Source organism: Asterias rubens, chromosome 20, assembly GCF_902459465.1.
Source record: "Asterias rubens chromosome 20, eAstRub1.3, whole genome shotgun sequence".
NCBI lineage: Eukaryota > Metazoa > Echinodermata > Asteroidea > Forcipulatida > Asteriidae > Asterias > Asterias rubens.
In genome coordinates this window covers 10101232-10119828 of record NC_047081.1, presented here as the reverse complement: position 1 = coordinate 10119828, position 18597 = coordinate 10101232, and the positions used below count along the sequence as shown (strand labels likewise).

The window sequence follows — 18597 nt, the reverse complement described above, 5'->3', positions numbered from 1 at the left end:
TCATAAATCTACACTGGATTTGTCCCCCCGTTGATTGCTATTCAAGATTTTGTTTTACTGAGCGGTTGAGGGTTGATCTGCGATCACCGAGGGGAACGAGTTCGTTGTCCTAAAAGTGACTACAACCTCGACCCAAACATTGGTTAGACGAGCAGGGGCTCGGTCTATCCCATCCTCCTCTGTACCCTGGCCCATTAATGTAAGCCATTCGAGATATGGTTCTCACATTATAATTGCATTATTTGGTTTAGCATCAATCGGTTCGTGTGCATCCAAATCAAACAGTGTATATTCGTATGGTGGCTTTAAGGCAATCGCACAACATCGGTTAACAGTATTGTCCAAAGGCCCACACTTTGTGTATCACAACTTATATACAAATAACAAACCTGTGAACATTTAGGCTCAATCGGTCATCTGAGTCGGGAGAAAATAACGGGAAAACCCGCCCTTGTTTCCGCACGTTTCGCCGTGTTTAAACACATGTTTAAAATAAATCCGTTATTCTCGATATCGAGAATTGATAATTGTTTTAATGTTTTCTCAAAAAGTAAAGCATTTCATGGATTAATATTTCAAGGGAAGTCTTTCACCATTACCTTCTGTAAACCCTGACAGTTATTTGTAAATCTGTGAACTCATTTTTTTTACTCATTTCTCAAAAACTATAGCACCTCAGTAAATAATATTTGAAGGGAAGCTTTCCACTATCATTATCTTCAAACCCTGTACGTTTAATGTAAATCTATGGACATATTGAAAAAGTATCCAAATCCTTTAACCCCTCAAAAAGGCTTATTGAATGCATACCAGTTTCAAAACTCATTTGAAAACTTATGCTGTGCTTTAGATTTTCATCTATGAAACTCATTGTATGCACACATTTGGTGTGTTTTTAAAAACTTGTGTGAGCAATGCAATTTCTTCTTTTTGAAGATCAATAATGTTTGCTTATGTCTTATGTCTTACTTGCTTCTCTCCTGCGCCAAGGGTGTCTTTTAGACAGACATGACGCAATATAAATGGCCACCATTACTTTGAATAGCGTTGGTTGAAACTATAAATGTTTGTCAGAAAACAAAGATTTGGCTGAAGTAATCTGTATAATTGAAGACCACCGGACGAAGTTCACCGATGTAAGGTTTTTTGCACTAATAAAATAGTGTAACTGAATTCTAATATGGATACAAAATTATACAAAAGTATATGGGCCTTTATAACAATTATTGGTCTCGCCTCAACCGTCTGTTCAGTTCTGTCATAAGCTGAAAGAAATGCTTAGAAGAAAATGCACACACAACAAAGACAAGGGACTTTTAAACCAACTAGAAATTTTTAAAAGTTTCGTAAAGTTTGCATGATCAACAAAATAGAAACAACTCATAATGACAATTCATTGATTGTCCTTGTCAGTCGATATCCATTTTTGTTATCCATACACGTTTTGCAAGTCACTGTGTTGGGATACTCCCTCCCGTGTTAGTGTGTTGCTAAGAGATAAACGAAACATGTATATCAGCTTTCAAGTTTTGGAAACTGGTTGAATTATCTCTGGAACTGCAGGAATGTGAGCTCCGGTTTAGGGTAATGGACACCACTTGACGGGTCCTTGGTTTTTGCTGCAGCCCGTGGTTATTCGTTAAAGCGCTATACGGGCCACCGTGAAGCTGGGTTTCCACACTCGGGCGGTTGACTACCGGAGCGATCCCTTCATTTTAAAGTGCACAGGTGTGCCCGCCAGACTGGCGCCGGGATGGACCCCATTGTTTGCTGTAAAAACAACGGCTGTTTTATGGTTACTCTTTTGTTACTCCTTAGGAAGGAAAGTTCGCTAGTGTTATGGGCCTACATTGTTTAATATTACACTGATCCAAACAAATTAATATACACGCACACTTGGGTGTCATTGCATATCAGCGTGCTTAGAAACGGCTCAAAACATTTCGTTACATGTAGCTATGGAATTATTATAAATAATTGTTTTGATTCCCGTAAAGTTTTTTCGTTCTCTGTATTTCAGAAGTTGTATATTTATACATTGTACTGGGCCACCTGGGCCCTTTCATCAAGCTGTTTTGCAGAAAATACTGCTTGACAAGTTTGTTGTAAAACGGTGAGTTTGGCACGAGCAACAACATTGCTAAATTTTGCTGGTAACCCGTTTCTGCTATGCAATACTATTTTGTGCTAAGCAATCCATTTGTGCTTACTGGCTTAATAAATTCGGGCCCAGGAATTGTGTGTTCAGTGGAAGTGCAACTTCATTTTGCGAATCAATCATGAAACAGTCGTTGTGGAACCCAATCTCATAACAAAATAAAGCAACGAACTTGTTACTTGCAACAACCGTGTAGAGAAAATGAGGAAGGGGTTAGTGGAGAAATGAAATCTTTGATTAAGTGTGATCGACACTGGGCTCAAGTGGCCCGCGTTCGAATTTGTTTTCACAGCGATGCCGAACAACGGGCAGGAATCTGACGATGTTTAGATGGTGCTTAATGGTTCGGAATAAGCTCAAATCCTCATTGTGTGTATCTGGCGTAAACACTCCACGTAATGGCGCAGGTGTGTGGGGCCCAATAATTGTCATTATTAGGGTGGGTGTGGTATTGCGCGCCACTGAGGCAATCGATCACAACGCCAAACCGGTGACTAGAGCTCGATTTCGTAAAGAGTTAAGACTAGTCCTTAGTTAGGTAGTATACAAAAAAATATGGCTATAGTCCTAAGTTAGGACGAGTAACTCAAGATAAGGCCAGTCTGAACTCTTTGTGAAATCCACCCCAGGAAGTATATAGCATGAACGAAGGCTATAAAGAACAAAAACTCGCAAACACAGAATAGTATTGCTTAGTAGAACCAGTTTACAGGCATATGCTTCGTTTTTGAGAGGGCAAGGGCACCAAGGCATTTTCTCTTTAAAAAAGGGCACCCTATAATTTTTTATGAGGAAATTGTAAATTTCCACTGGAGCATTTCAAGGGCACAGGCAATGGCCGGTGCCCGACTCAATGTTCGCTTAGCAAATGACGAGGAGGGACTCAATCTGTAATGGAAGAATCTGTTATCTTATAATTTTGTAATAGAATATATAACATAAAACTAGAGATTTGAGGAGGAAAATGTCAAACATGTGAAAATTCAGTGGGAAACTAAACTGAAGAACTTTTTACAAAAATCGTAGAGCATTTCTTGCTCTACTACCGCTTCACTAGTCTCCAGAATTCCGAGAAAAAAAATCTACTCCGCAGTTGTAAATATATACAGCAGGGCAAGTTCTCAAAAGAATAATATAAAGAACAAGAAGTAGATATGCAAATGATGTTACCGCAAACCATACATTGATACAAGATGCAACCATAGAGCACGGAGGAAGGAAATAAAGAGAAAACCCTTAATTGAATCGGTTGACGTTTTCAGATCGCCACTAGTTTTTATTTTGGCCGAATCGGCATGCCATGAATCTTCGTCTTCTTCTTTTTTGCATTCTCTGCTGACTGCTCCATCTTTATGCTGGTCACGTATTAACAGTTGTGGACTGTTCATTTGTTTCTAACCCACAGATCCCAAGTATAGAATCCGTTCTGTACACATTCCCCTATCGTGTCAAATTCGGCAAGATGAGAACGAAACACTAAAGATGAAGCATGGAAGAGAATTCCAATAGGTGCCTTTTTATCTTCGATAACAATAGAGGATTCATCCAAGTGAACTAATAATCGAGAAAGTGCTAATTAATAAAGCGCTTCCGAGAAGGCCTAATCGTACCTGTTTGGTCACGGACAGGTAGGACCGAGATTCCACCTGTTGCCATGGTCGGTGGAAGGGGATGGGGGATGGGGGAGGGGGTGGAGCGGGGGCCCGGTTTTGTTTCCTGATGTGAACGAGTGCAAGCCAGTTTCCGAGAAATATTTCCACAACTATAAATGGGACATCATGGGCCATAATATAAAAAACAACTGCTGTTTTTGGCCATGGATTGAACGATAAAGTTTTAATTTCCAAACGAAGATCTCCATCATTTTTACGTTCTAATCTGTTAACTTACTAACTTTGACCAGAGTGTCAATCTTTGTTTCTCCCAAACCTGGGGTCAAAGATTTCACAAAAGTAAGCACTATGAAATTAGGCACATGGCTTGATCGCTTAGTTGGTAGAGCACCGGCACGTTCATCCGGGATCGTAGGTTCAGATCCCACTCGTGGGAAATTGGTATTCATCGCCAAGTCAATTAAATGTTACCAAGTTTCCCTTATGGTTTATTACTTGGTATTTTAAAAATAAAATGAATTTCAAAGCAAGCCGGCTGATATTATTTTTTCAAACGCAAACAAGTTTGACATGCTTTTATTGTTAGTTGTAATACAAGCGTAACTAATCATCCAGACTCTATTAATAATTGAGTTTTGTTTCATAACACCCTGATGCTACACCGATTACTGTGTTAGCAGAGAAACCAACAACAAACGCCCACATTAAAGACACTGGACACCTTTGGTAATTGTCAAAGACCAGTCTTCTCACTTGGTGTATCTCAGCATATGCATAAAATAACAAACCTGTGAAAATTTGAGCTCAATCGGTCATCGAAGTTGCGAGATAATAATGGTAGAAAAACACCCTTATCACACGAAGTTGTGTGCTTTCAGATGCTTGATTTCGAGACCTCAAAAATCTAATTCCGTGGTCTAGAAATCAAATTAAAATATTGTAGTGGAAAATCACTTCTTTCTCGAACACTACATTACTTCAGAGGGAGCCGTTTCTCACAAAGTGTTTTACCATCAACAGCTCTCCATTGATCGTTACCAAGTAAGTCGTTATGCTTACAATTATTTTTAGTAAATAAGTGTCCACTACCTTTAATACAGTGTGATGATTATTGGGGAAATGGATGGAGGTTTCTTTGCTTTCCACCCACGTCTATTTTGATACAAATTTAGATGTTCTAAAGTGATTCACCATCGGGGGTTTGCGCCTGTCTCCGGTGGCGACACCCGTTATTATATTTATTCTTCGGCTAACTGACGTTTCGTGACCACGACATGCAGCACGCAATTTGGTCATTTTTACCGGGTGAACACTTTAACCAGGTGTGTAGTGACGTCACTGAACCGCAACCCCTCTCCCATGGGTGGGCAGCGCGCCGTATCGATAACCGCTCTTCACCAACCCCTGGAAGGGGATGTGGTGTACAAAAACACTGGATTGCTTTATCGAAAATTCCTTTATCAATTTCATAAAGCTGTTTTTAGCAGAAAAATCGGCTTCACAAAATTCTTTGCTAAGCAAAAATAATGTAAACTTAATTAAATGTTGGCTGGCAACCATAATGATACGCAAAACTACTCTGTGCTTAATATGGAAAGGTTTGCGGTAGCACCGTAATAACTATCTCTAATGAGTTGGGGGGGGGGGGTTCCGAAAAGGACCGTTTGTTATCTATGCAACGATGTTTTTTTTTCTTCTTTCATTATCTTCTTGAAACTTCGATTACCAATTAATTTGAGCCCATATTGTCACAGGTTTGTTATTGTATGCTTATGCTCAATACACCAAGGGATGAAAATAATGGTCTTTGACATTACCAAAGGTGTATCCTGCTTTTAAAGACACTGGACACTATTGGTAATTGTCAAAGACCAGTCTTCTCACCCGGTGTATCTCAACATATACATGAAATAACAAACCTGTGAAAATTTTAGCTCAATCGGTCGTCGAAGTTGAGAGTTAATAATGAAAGAAAAAAACCTTGTCACACGAAGTTGTGTGCTTTTAGATGGTTGGTTTCGAAGCCTCAAATTCTAAACTTGAGGTCCCGAAATCAAATTCGTGGGAAAATACTTCTCTCTCGAAAACTATGCCACTTCTGAGGGAGCAGTTTCTCACAATGTTTTATACTATCAACCTCTCCCCATTAATCATTACCAAGTAAAGTTTTATGCTATTAATTATTTTGAGTAATTACCAATATTGTCCACTGCCTTTATGTTCAATGGGCACAGTTTGCACAAATAAATGCAAATGATCAAACAATTTTTCAGATTACACAGTGCTGTTTTAATATTAACAGACGCAACATGAGGGACTCTCCACGTCTGAAACACACATACGTATTCTCGTTGTCTTTATGGCATAGTTTATACATGATTATAATATTTACTGGTGGTTTTAATAACCCTTTTACACTTGATTAGTATAAACCTATGTACATATCCTTTACAATTCTTATAACAATCCAATTACTATGAGCTGAGTTAGATTTTTGATAAAGTGACAGTTCTAAGAATTTTTCCTGACCTTCGTTTACCTTTAATACGTAAAAGTGATGGCTGAACTATTAAATTGTGAAGCATTCTCGTACCCGATATCCATTTTCTTTCCAGGTTATTTTTACACTACACAAACATTTTCGGGAAGAATATTCCTCAACTCAACAGGAGAGGGATAAGAAGATTGTCCTTAAATTAAGTCCCTGATTTGTGGTGTCTTTTTTCAACAGTTGGAAGTCGTGTGTTGACTGTCCCCTTTTGTGCTTGTACTGTGTGCGTTGTGAAAAGGCTCTACTGCTAGTCGGATGTCTTTCAGGCAATTTAAAGGCAGCGGACACTACTGGCAATTACTCAAAAAAGTTGTTAGCATAAAACTTTACTTGGTAAGTAATTTTCCACGCATTTGATTTCGAGACCTCAGAATATGATTTTGAGGTCTCTCGAAATCAAGCCTGAAAGCACACAACTTCGTGTGACAAGGGTGTTTTTTCTTTCATTATTATCTCGCAACTTCAACGACCAATTTGAGCTCAAATTTTCACAGGTTTGTTATTTTGTGCATATGTTGAGATACACCAGGTGAGAAGACTGGTCTTTGACAACTACCAATAGTGTCAAGTGTCTTTAGTATATCCTGAAGATCTCCATCAAATCTCTGCTCATTCGTGTAACCTCCAGTGGGTACAGGTTAAAATCTTTTAAAAGTCTCTCACGGTCAGTGTTGTATATCTTCCCCTCAGACATCCGGAATCGGCCGTGGTCTGGGACTCTCCTCTGGTCTTGACACACTGCTCTTGGTTAGGACTGATCTCGTTGGGTTTAGGACCCAGTTTTAAAGTTCTTCTTTTCAGTCACCTTCCAAAGCATATGCTTCAAAGGGCAAAGGGCATCAGGGCATGTTCGCATGGGTAAAGGGCACCCTATGAGGAAATTGTAATCTTCTACCGGAGCATTTCAAGGAAGGCAATGACCAGTGGGGCTGGAGGCAACTGCATTCGTTGCCTCCCGCGTGAAGTATCAGGCATCTTAATAGCATCTTAAGGGGCTTGAAGTCTTGGCACCATTGTTCCATTACGTGGATGGATAACAGTTCCTTCATAAAGGACAGCTATAAGCTCTTCTTATTGGTGTGGTTAATCATTATATTAACATAATTATATACAAGAGTCACCACTGCATGGAGTGAAATATTACATAATCAAACTCATCAACATTAGTCAGACAATTCCAGCAAAGCACCATATAAAGTTTGGCGGGAAAAAATCTCATGAGCAAAATGACATCATTGTCCTAGACACATAGTTGGAAATTGTAAATCCCGTTCAACCTCGTTGCACTCAGAAGCACCTGCATTCGTTTACCACGTGCACAGTCAAGTTCTCGCGATCTCTCGTCAGGAAGGTGTGCGGGACATACTCCTTGGGTGAACAGTGGGTGTTTGGAAGCAGAATGGCAGCGCAGTTTGTGCTGTAAAATAGAAGCGATTAAAACAATGCAAATCAGTCTTTGTAGAATATTAACCATGATTGTTTTAAGACACTCAGCAGGATGGCGAAGAGAGAATCAAATGAACCTCATACATGTTGTTAAAATAACACCAATGTAAATGTTTTGGCAGAAATTAGTGGTGCACAATGGTGCAGCTTTCAATTATTGTGGGGTAATCTTACCTATATACTCTATAATATTTTTATTTTAACCATTATTAAATGAACAAATAAATTAACAACAAATCTACAACAAATTAAAACTAATAAGTATTAACAAAACTGTTTTACTCACTTTCGAATACAGACGCCCTTTCTATCGACACAACCTCCAACGCATTTTCCAACATCCATTTCCTGCGGGAAAAAAAATTATACTTAAAACTGTTTGCTATTTGATGTGTTAAATAAACAACACAAGTTAGCGCTCTAGTCAATATATATAGCTCTATGTTTTCACTATATGTGGATCACATGGCGTCATTGACTCCCATAAAACAATGGGAAAAGTGCATGCGTGTACTGCGCACGACTCTCAGCCAGTGATAGCCTTTCACGCGTGTACGTTTCATCAAAGATGGCGGCCAATTCAAGGGGGTCTATGGTGAGATTTCAAACCAGACACCCCCCCCCCTCCTTTCCCGCCCAGCCTCACTTGAACTGTCTCGTAGGGTTCGCCTGTCGTTTCGTTGTGTTTGATGATATAGAAAGACACCACGTGACTCGCACGGTAGCAGCTTTCGGCACATGCGCAACTGGTGACCACTTCTACACATTCGTGACCTGTTGCCAAATGAACAGAGAAAAACAACCATTTTTTCAATACATAATATAATTTTGAGGATTTCATAGTAACCGTGTACTCTATCACAGATTTGCCGCACTTAAGAATCCGATTTCATACCTACACGCCGGTGTTCACAGTTTGATAAGATTGCTGAATCGGTCTGTGTACAAAACCCTGTGGGCTGTTATAGTGGGCCGCTGTCGGTACATGATGTTTTTAAACATTCCCATTGTCTTAAACAGCATTATTATTCAGCCGTGTTCTGATACAATGTCCCCGGCTGTACGGCGTTTGTCAAAAAAAAAAAGTTTAATTCAATGGTTAAGATTTCAGATTACGTACCATTCGGACCAAGCACCGTTTCCGTTTTGTTCTGGATTGCCCGACACTCCAAATCAGAATCTGTAAACCAAAAAAAGGGGGGTGGGGACACGTGTCCAGGTGTAAGAACAAACACAATGAAAGTGATAAATTATCTTAAAAGTTAATATTCAAAATGAGGGGCAACCGGGGTGGGGCTTGTGGGCAAGTACCATGGTGCCACCCCCTCCAGGTGAACGAACATGCTGTGAACATACCCGACCCTGCGAAGCATCTACCCCTGCATTCTCCAACATCGATTGTGGTCTCGTACGGCGTGTTGTGATGGAAAACTTTAAATAGTGGCATCCTGTCACATGGGTGCACCCTGGGTACGCACTGGCAATCCTCCACAACCTGCGACAGTAATTATACAGTCATGAGAAATTTAAAGATTGACAAAAGCTTCTACACACAGCACATTGTACATGATGTAGAGTTCTCTACTTTTACCTCAAAGGCAGTGTAAAAGTAACCTTAGGTTTTCGGAATCGTTCAATTCAATTCAATTCAATTCAAAATTGGTTTATTTTCGTATAAAAATACAATACCAAATAAAAAGTCATATAGACTAATGGCATTTGGTTCAATTGTTTTCACGATATTGGTGGCTTACCTCATACCTCGATATTGGTGGCTTACCTCATAATCGGTTGAGGTCCATGTGTTTGCGTATAGACTCTGCTCAAGCAGTATTCTCGTCGGTAAACATGAGTTGCCATCATTACACGGTTGATCACACTGGATGGAGAAAATGAGAAAGAGACTAAGGTAAAACTATAATGAACCCTCGAATGAGAACTGTCAGAAGTCTCATGAGCGGAGGGTTTCTTTCGTTTGGGCGACAGAGGGGTTGATTTGCCGGAACTACCAGTTACCAGGGAAAAGTTTAATGAACTGCTTAAGCAGGAAGTATTTTGACTTTCACTTTGACCTAGACCACGCAGTCTGACCCTGACTCTGTACTCTGACCTTGACCTGTATACTTCAATTTGACCTCGACCATGCCGTCTGAAACTGACTCTGTACTCACTCTGACTCTGACTTTGACCCTGACCCCATCCCTCCACTTTGACCGCGACCATGCAGTCTGAGCCTGATTCTGTTCTCTGACCCTGACCCTAATATTTCACTTTAACCTCGACCATGCAGTTTGATCCTGACTCTGTTCTCTGACCCTAATCCTTTACTTTGACCTCGACCATGCAGTCTGATCCTGACTCTGTTCTCTGACCCTGACCCTAATCCTTTACTTTGACCATGCAGTCTGATGATCCTGACTCTAAACTCTTAACCTGTCTGTACTCTTGCCCTTAAACCTTGGCCCAAACCCCTTTACCTTGATCTCGACCACGAAATTTGATCCTGACTCTATTAACTCTGACCCTAATCTTGACCCACCTGAGTCAGAGGTTCTTGTCGCCGAGTCCTCTTGAATTCATCCCGGACACTTGAAGTTGGATTCTTGGCAGAAGGTTCAGTCAAGTACGTCCTTCTACATCGACCGACGTCTTTCCTTATTGGCCGTCTAGCCGCTGTATCTAATGAGGGGGTAAAACAATATCTTTACTATTATTGGCTTATAGTGTTATAGACTGGGCCCCTGTTACAAGGATAACGAGCCTCAAAGAATGACGTCAGACGTTCAGGCTAATAGAGTTATTACAACTAGTAAGTCTGCTGCCACCTAGTGTCTCTGAAACACTTTTGTTGTAGATACTTTCGTCAAACTCGCTCTCCCATTTCTTTGAATTAAAAATACTTAATTGAGATGTCTTTTAGCCAAGTTAGAAGGAGTTGATCCATTTTTTAAAGTGAGACTTAAGGCCCGGTCACACAAGCCCCGATAACGAGAACGAAAACGAGTACAAAAAACGAGAAAGATAACAATGCACACCCTCGATTGGTTGAATTGCTCCACGCAGAATACGCCCACAAGGGCGAGCATGGGTTTTTTATCGTTCTCGTTTTCGTTCCGACTCGTTTTCGTTCTCGTTATCGGGGCCTGTGTGACCGGGCCTTTACCTAAAGGATGTGTTTGAAGTGACTCATATAAACCCATCTGTTTGATCACGGAGGAAGGTTAATAATTCCATGCACTTTCCCGTTCAAGGTCTCGTTTTGGTCTCTGAAAATGTAAACGTCTGAATTCATTAACCAACAGTGACAAGCATCTTTGGTTAATTCTGTTCTGAGCAAAATCCTGTTTGCCGTTGTCGAATTATTTACTATCGCAAGAACTCACATGTGACCGATAGTACAGTGCCCCTTTAATCCCTGTTTTCCCTGTTATATAGGTACAAGAGAGCCTACATTGGAATGCAATTCAGATACAAACTGAGGGGTTTATTTTGTTATTCCTCCTCCGGAGAATTTTTCTTTTTAATTGCCGATCATAAAAGCCGTTTCACGCCTCGATAGCGGCGCTGTTCTCGTACAAAGGATCGAGGGGGTTGAACAGTACGTGTACAATACGAGTTGTTGGTTTGATGCATGGAGTTAACCGTGTATTGGGACAGAACGTCACAATCAGGACTCAAAGCATTCGGTGATAAGCTGGAATTTTTCGGACGTTAATCCAGCCTTGAAAAGAAAAAACATCTGCAGTGATTTTTTTTTCAAGAAAACAAGAAGTATGTTTTCCCTTTAACTCTGAACTGCACACTATACTATTTATAGTGGTATTCAAATGCTACTTGTTAGTATTCATTTTATAATTTATGAGAAGTTTAAAACTCACAGCTTTGAAATGAAACATAACTAACTAAAATCATATGTATAAGTTACCGTTCTACATTATTTTTGGATTTGAAGAAAAAACCGGCTATCAACAATCCAGATGAACTTATTCAATGATTCGGACAATATTTAAGTCAAAATGTTCACTGATTTGTGTATAATATGTTGGAATACACCAAGTGAGAATGCTGGTCTTTGATAATTACAAAACGCGTTCAGTGTATGGAGAAGTAATCATTGAGTATGTGACGTATGTTTACATCACCCAGGTCACAATCTCAAAACTGTGATGAGAATACAGTTATTTCTAAAGGTTAAGTTGTTGTGATCATAACTATAAGTTGAGGAGTTCTTTCAAGTGCGTTGACATTTTTTTAAACTCAATCGGTAGTTTCATATCCAAACCTGACATCGCTTTTATAGCAGAAAATAAAGTTTTGTTAAAGATCGATTACAAACTATCTACTCCCGATTTGTTGTCGGTAAGCTTCACTCAATTATCAATTTTCTTGAGAAATTGTACTCCTCCCCCATCAGGAGTTTGTCTCAAACACTCATGTTTCAATTTCGATGTGATTTAAAAACTAGATGCGAGAATTGTTAAATTTAAGACCAATATTATTCGTACCGTGTTAAACTCACCCGTCCCACCCACCCCCCCCCCCAAAAAAAAATGAAACAAAATATAGGGCTTAGATAAAAACAAAATAAAATAAATGAAATAAGGCAAGATAATGCAATGAAAAAATATTACAAATAAAATAAATATGAACATAAACAATTAAGTAAATAAAAAACTAAATTAATAAATAATTAAATAAATAAAAAAGGCCCCCAAAGTAGACCAACAGTTTACCTATAACCTACTTTGTACAGTCACGTGGACTTCTGGATTCATGGTGGCTTAACGACATACTCCTTCGAGCCCCCACTTCCAGTCAAAGCCATAAAGAATATTTCTCATTTACTGAATAAACCAATTTATACTACCTTAAAAAAAACCACACACCTGTTTTTTGAATTTTTTCCCGTTAACTTTTCCTGCACTATAACCTGTGTGAACCCAAGAGTTGAGAACATCGGGTGTTTTCAAGGCACTGGACATTATTGGTGATTACTCTAAATAATTGTAAGCACAAAAACTTGAACTTGGTAACGAGCAATGTAGTTATGTTGATAGTATAACACATTGTGAGAAACGGCTCCCTCTGAGGTAGCATAGATTTTGAAAAAGAGGTAAATTAGAGACCTCAACTGAGGTCTCGAATTCGAGCATCTGAAAGCACACAACTCAGTGCGAAAAGGGTGTTTTTTCATCTACTGTCCTCTCGCAACTTCGACAACCAAATGGGTTCAAATTTTCACAGATTTGCTATAATTAATGTGCATATTTTGAAATACACCAGGCGAGAGAGAAGACTGGGGCCAGTTTCATAGAGCTGCTAAGCACAAAAATTGTTGCAAATTGCTTGTTACTGTATTCAGCTGTTGTTTGCTTATCCTGTAAATCAGGTGGAAATTTGGTTGGTAATCCTGTATTTATTAAGGATATCAAGGAAGAAATTTCATGTTCAGCAAATTTTTGTGCTTAGCAGCTCTATGAAATTGGGCCATGGTCTCTGACAATCCAAACGTGTGTAGTGCCTTTAAATGCACTATTTACGAGATGGTTATTACGAGATGACGGGATTATTGTCGGATTATTGCAAAACACATCTCTCGACCTACATTAGGAATTGAAGTCGAGACTGCTGACGTCAATCTGACGTCAAGAGTTGCACATTTTTAAAATAACGCTTAACACCGCGTGTGCACATCATCACTGAAGACATCAGGGCCAAATTTTATAAAAGCTCCACTCTACTGTTTTGGGACCAAAAGAATGAAACACTCTTCCAAAGCACATCAAGGATGCTAAACACTATTCGTTTTTAAAAAAACTTCACAAATGTTATCTTTTCCGACAAGTCTATTGTAATTAATTTCTGTATGTATTAAAGGCAGTGGACACTATTGGTAATTACTCAAAATAATTATTAGCAAAAAACCTTACTTAGTAACGAGTAATGGGGAGCTGTTGATAGTTTAAAAAACATTGTGAGAAACGGCTCCCTCTAAAGTGACGTGTTCGAGAAAAAAAGTAATTTTCCACGAATTTGATTTCGAGACCTCAAGTTTAAAATTTGAGGTTTTGAAATCAAGCATCTGAAAGCACACAACTTCGTGTAACAATGGTGTTTTTTTTTCTTTCACTATTATCTCGCAACTTCGACGACCGATTGAGCTCAAATTTTCACAGGTTTGTTATTATTTTTATGCATATGTTGAGATACACCAAGTGAGAAGACTGGTCTTTGACAATTACCAGTAGTGTCCAGTGTCTTCAAAGTGTCTCTGAACAATAATTTTAAGCGACTGATACTGCTGGGAGACCATGTAGCTACTCGGTGCGTGGTCTTCCCTTCCATTCGCTTGGGATAGCGACGATATGAAGCTGTCCCAGTCACGAAAGCCTTGTCAAAAGGCTATAATGCTCTATGGATGGTAATCAACATTAGGTTGCTCGGTAACCTTCATGTGTTTATGACGCTGAAGGCAAGCTCGTCTTAATGTCTATCGCGGTGGTATCGTTCGAGGCTCCCCCGATTCCGAGACACTGGCGATAGTCTTGTAGCAGTTGGCAGCCAGCAGCTTCGCGCGAAAGCAGTGATCTCGCGAGAATAGTATTCGATCGCGGAAACCTGAATCATTAATTACGCCACCACCACAAATCGGCTATCCCGACGCGACAGACCATTAACGACTGGTCCACAAGTCTACCTCATCATCAGACTCCGCACACAGGAAATTGTGCTACATCAGAAAAAGATGTCTAAGACAGACAGACAGAGGGCGCCTGATGAGTTCGAATTGCCGCTATACAAAAACAAATGTAGCTGAACATGTGGTGGCGCCACAAGACATCACTGGCGCGGTTAAAAAACCTCCGGCTGATCAAAACTCAAAGTCGTTTCTTAATTTTATGCTCACCCAAAAGAAGATTATCCCTCAGCAGAACCACAGGGTTGAAAATCGAATGAGTCAAAATCAAAAGAAATCTTTTCTAAAAAACGGTCAATGGTATTGTTGAACAAAAATGTTGTTTTGTTGTTGTTTTTTTGTGTTTTTTTGTACCCACCTGTTTCCCACCCTTTATTTTGACGACGGCTTCAAAATAATAATCTATGACTGACTGGAGAACGAAGTATAACGTCTCCAATGAACCAAATATTTTAGATAATTGGTTTTTTAAAGGTCTCCAATGTCAGTAGTTTTCAACGGCTTTTCCTGGCTTGAACAAACAAGTTTTACTTTTAGTTACCGCACACATCTCTTAGTTATTTATTATTTATGTTTTGAATCAAATTTTTCTCTAAGTTATTTACTTCCATCATGCAAATAAAGTTTCAAACCCTACTTTTCGAATCCCAAGTCAAAATAAATTGATTTTTATAGTAAATGAATTGTTACACTTTTTATGAGCAAGGACTGTGAGTGCACATCTTTTTTGATGAAAGCATTTTTTTTTTTTTTTTTTTTTTACTTTTATCAGGACGGCCTCTGCTTTTTATATTTGTAATGTCCGAAGAATTAAAATAAAACCTAAAAGAATAAATAATACCCACCGAATCCGATTGTACTAAACTTCCTCTGTCTGTAGCAGCATTTGGAGTTAGTTTGCTCCTCCACGTTGCCATGGCGATCTTCGTTTTCGGCCGTACTGGACAATTCCTCTGGATTTTTCCCGCCTAGCCAATCAAAAGCCGTTTCCTCTTGCTTTGGTCTTCCAGGTGCATTGTCCTGATTTGAAGATGTAATGTCTTCTTCATTGAGAAGTCCATTGTCCTGGTTCAGGGGTACACTGTCCATGTTCAGGGGCCTTACGTCAACCGCTGAGTGACTTTCTCGTTCTGTTGGCACTTGCTCACTTGTTTTGGAAGATGAGTACGTCGATGCAGCACAGAATCCTTAAAAACAAATAATATGGCTTCTTAAATGGCGCTCAAATTTGTCACTCGGTGACGCTCTAGGCTCTAGGCACTTCAACATTCAGTATTTTTCAGCAAGATATTATAATTATGATGTGGTGCTACATTGAAGTATTACACCTACTCCTTCATAGCACAATGTAATGGTTTACAATGTGCTGTGAATATGCAGCCAATCAAGCCAGGAACCATTCTCTTCTCGACGTAAGTGCACTGTTCTTTTACGTGTGTTACACCGTAAACAACACACGGGACCAACGGCTTTACGTCCAATCCGAAGGACGAAGCAATCATGGTTCAGTGTCTTGCTAAAGAACACATTGAATCGGGACTCGAACCCACACTCTGCTGATCAACACAAGGTACAACACGCCGATACGGATCCGAAGTGGTTCAAATTGGTATTTTTGTGTAGCAATGAAGTTCACTCATTGAAATTAAACTGAACAAAAATCAACTATATAAAGTTGATTTTTGTTCAGTGCCTTTTTTCTGTGTAGTTTTAAAATCATGTTTCGTTTGCAAATTTCGGACTGATTTCAAGCTGTACATTTACAAAATAGCCAAAAGGGAAGAAGAAGAAAAAAATACAGTAAGAAATTTGCCTGTTTGTCTTGTGGCCTTTTTGAAACGAGAATTTCTTGGATTGAGCCGCACCCCTCCCCTAACTCACATTAGATGACTAATCTGTATCATGAGCACTCTCATGTCGACTTCAAAATCTTTAATCTTCACACCGATCCATGAGGTGAGATAGTAACTACTGCATGAACTTCATGACCTATGGAAATTATGATCTCAGAATTGCTTCAATTTACACTGACATCGGTGCGGATACAGCCAGGAAACTGGAACTTAGGCAGACTGTCACTTTGTGTACAACGCTGTAATTAAACGGGCTCTTCCATGGCGTCATGTTAACGTTGTTCTAATAACCAGCCGTCTGAAGTTGGTTTATCACATAAACCAACTTTAAAGCCACTGGATACTATTGGTAATTGCTCAAAATAATTGTTAGCATAAAACTTATTTGGAAGGTAACGAGCAATTTGCAGAGGTGTTGATAGTATAAAACATTGTGAGAAACGGCTTCCTCTGAAGTAACGTAGTTTTCGAGAAAGAAGTTAACATTTCTCACTCAAATATTTGAATTTGATTTCAGACCTCAGAATTAGATTTTGAGGTTCCGAAATCAAGCGTCTGAAATTTTGAAGTCCCGAAATCAAGCATCTGACAGATGCTTGATTTCGGGACCTCAAAATCTAATTCTGAGGTCTGTCTGCAAGCATAAACTTTGTGTGAAAATGGTGGGTTCTTTTCTTCTCATTATTATCTCGCAACTTCGACGACCAATTAAGTTCAAATTTTCACAGGTTTGTTATTTGATAATTATTTATGCATAATGTTGAGATATACAAAGTGGGAAGACTTGTCTTTGACAATTACCAAAGGTGTCCATCGTGTCTTTAACTCTGAACTAAGACAAACTTAGAAGAAACATTCCATAACAGCCAACATTCAATAACTTTACGACCGATGCACACTCATTTATTTATTTTTTTTTTTTGCTTAGCAAAATAAATGATCTAAACATAACTTTTTGCTTATACAGACTTTAATGAAATTTGGTCCATCATTAGGGACAATATAATCGGTGAAGTGTTCAGGTTATTTTTAGGGAGAGATATAATGATCAATCATTAACTCTGAACTAAGCGGTAATTGAAGATAAGCAACAATAGGAGCGAAGTGACCTACCATGTCTAACCGCCTGGCTGATAACAATGAGTATGAACAACAGGTTGCGTCTTCTACATTGCAATGATGAGAAGGTAGCCTGTCTGTCGCGCGCCGTGCCCATAGCTAGTAGAAACTTATCCCGATCTCCACACGAAAAAGTCAACAACAAAACTTTTCACTTCAGCCAACTTGCCGTCTGGTATTTCCACATTTAAAGCTCGCTATTTTTACGGCATCCGGTTTTCGTCGTGCCGGCTGGTGGCTGCCTACGGAAACGGTTTTCCGTTTCTGTAGTGAGATAGAATGGAACATGAAAAGGCGTGGTGATGTGTATCAGTGGTGTTGTGTTGATCTGGCAGCAGCGAGCGAGGCGAGACGGGGGAATCTTGCCTGCAGGCTCCGGTGAGGACGATACACTGATGGCTGATAAATCGGAGCTGCGCTGGATGGGTAAAAAAAAATGTTGCCCAGTTCGGTCGCCCATTACCACTGACTTTCCGCTTAATTAGACTCCCTTTATCCTTCTATGAAGGAACGCAGACACCAAGTCTAGACCCGTCTTTTGCCGGCGTGTCAGTGTTGCACGGTGAGTGGCGGCAGCATCTCTGTCGCAGGGGCTTCACGAGCGGACACTTAGAAACTTTTTTTTTTGACAAATTAACGCAGTCAAGTCTCTCCTCTCGCGATGAGCTTGTATTTAAAGGCATTTGACACTATTCACTCAATATAATTGAAAGCATAAAAACTGACTTTTGGTAGCGAGCAATGGAGAGCTGTTAATGGTATAAAACTTTGCGAGAAACGGCTCCCTCTGAAATAACGTAGTTTTTGATAAGGAAGTACATTTCTCAGTCAAACGATAAGAGACTTCAACTGAAGCCTTTTGATGTACATGTCTATACATAGGCTAAGCAAAGAAACTTTGTGCAACAAGGGTGTTTTTCTGTCATTATTCTCTTGCAACTTCGATGACTATTTGAGCCCAAATTTTCACAGGTTTGTTATTTTATGCTTTTTGATGGGATAAACCGAGTGAGAATACTTGTCTTTGACAATATTATTATCACAACGTGGCCAGTGCCTTTAAGGGAAGTGTGGCAGATGATTTCCCGAAAGTCAATGAGCATTACCAAGCAGTTTTTTGTGAGCAATACTCTTTTGAGTTGAACGCTCGACTGTTGGCT

General features: G+C 39.5%; 1 protein-coding gene across 1 annotated transcript; it reads right to left on the bottom strand.

The window, feature by feature from the left end:
• Positions 1-6824: 6824 nt before the first annotated feature.
• Positions 6825-17803, bottom strand: LOC117304060. Its single transcript, XM_033788547.1, has 9 exons — positions 17432-17803; positions 15311-15652; positions 10308-10447; positions 9549-9647; positions 9125-9263; positions 8889-8948; positions 8415-8542; positions 8055-8116; positions 6825-7739 (listed from the first exon to the last, which is right to left on the bottom strand). The coding sequence occupies exons 1-9, from the start codon at positions 17532-17534 to the stop codon at positions 7610-7612; spliced, it is 1203 nt and encodes a 400-aa protein (XP_033644438.1). The 5' UTR covers positions 17535-17803; the 3' UTR covers positions 6825-7609.
• Positions 17804-18597: the final 794 nt, after the last annotated feature.

What these genes read in the sequence shown, in the direction of transcription:
- LOC117304060 (XM_033788547.1), bottom strand. Translation starts at nt 17,534, where the DNA reads ATGGGCACGGCGCGCGACAGACAGGCTACCTTCTCATCATTGCAATGT. An exon ending in CAGCCAGGCGGTTAGACATG is followed by an intron (nt 15,653 to 17,431) that starts GTAGGTCACTTC and finishes TTTGTTTTTAAG; the next exon opens with GATTCTGTGCTGCATCGACG. An exon ending in TAGATGCTTCGCAGGGTCGG is followed by an intron (nt 8,949 to 9,124) that starts GTATGTTCACAG and finishes TTTGGTTTACAG; the next exon opens with ATTCTGATTTGGAGTGTCGG.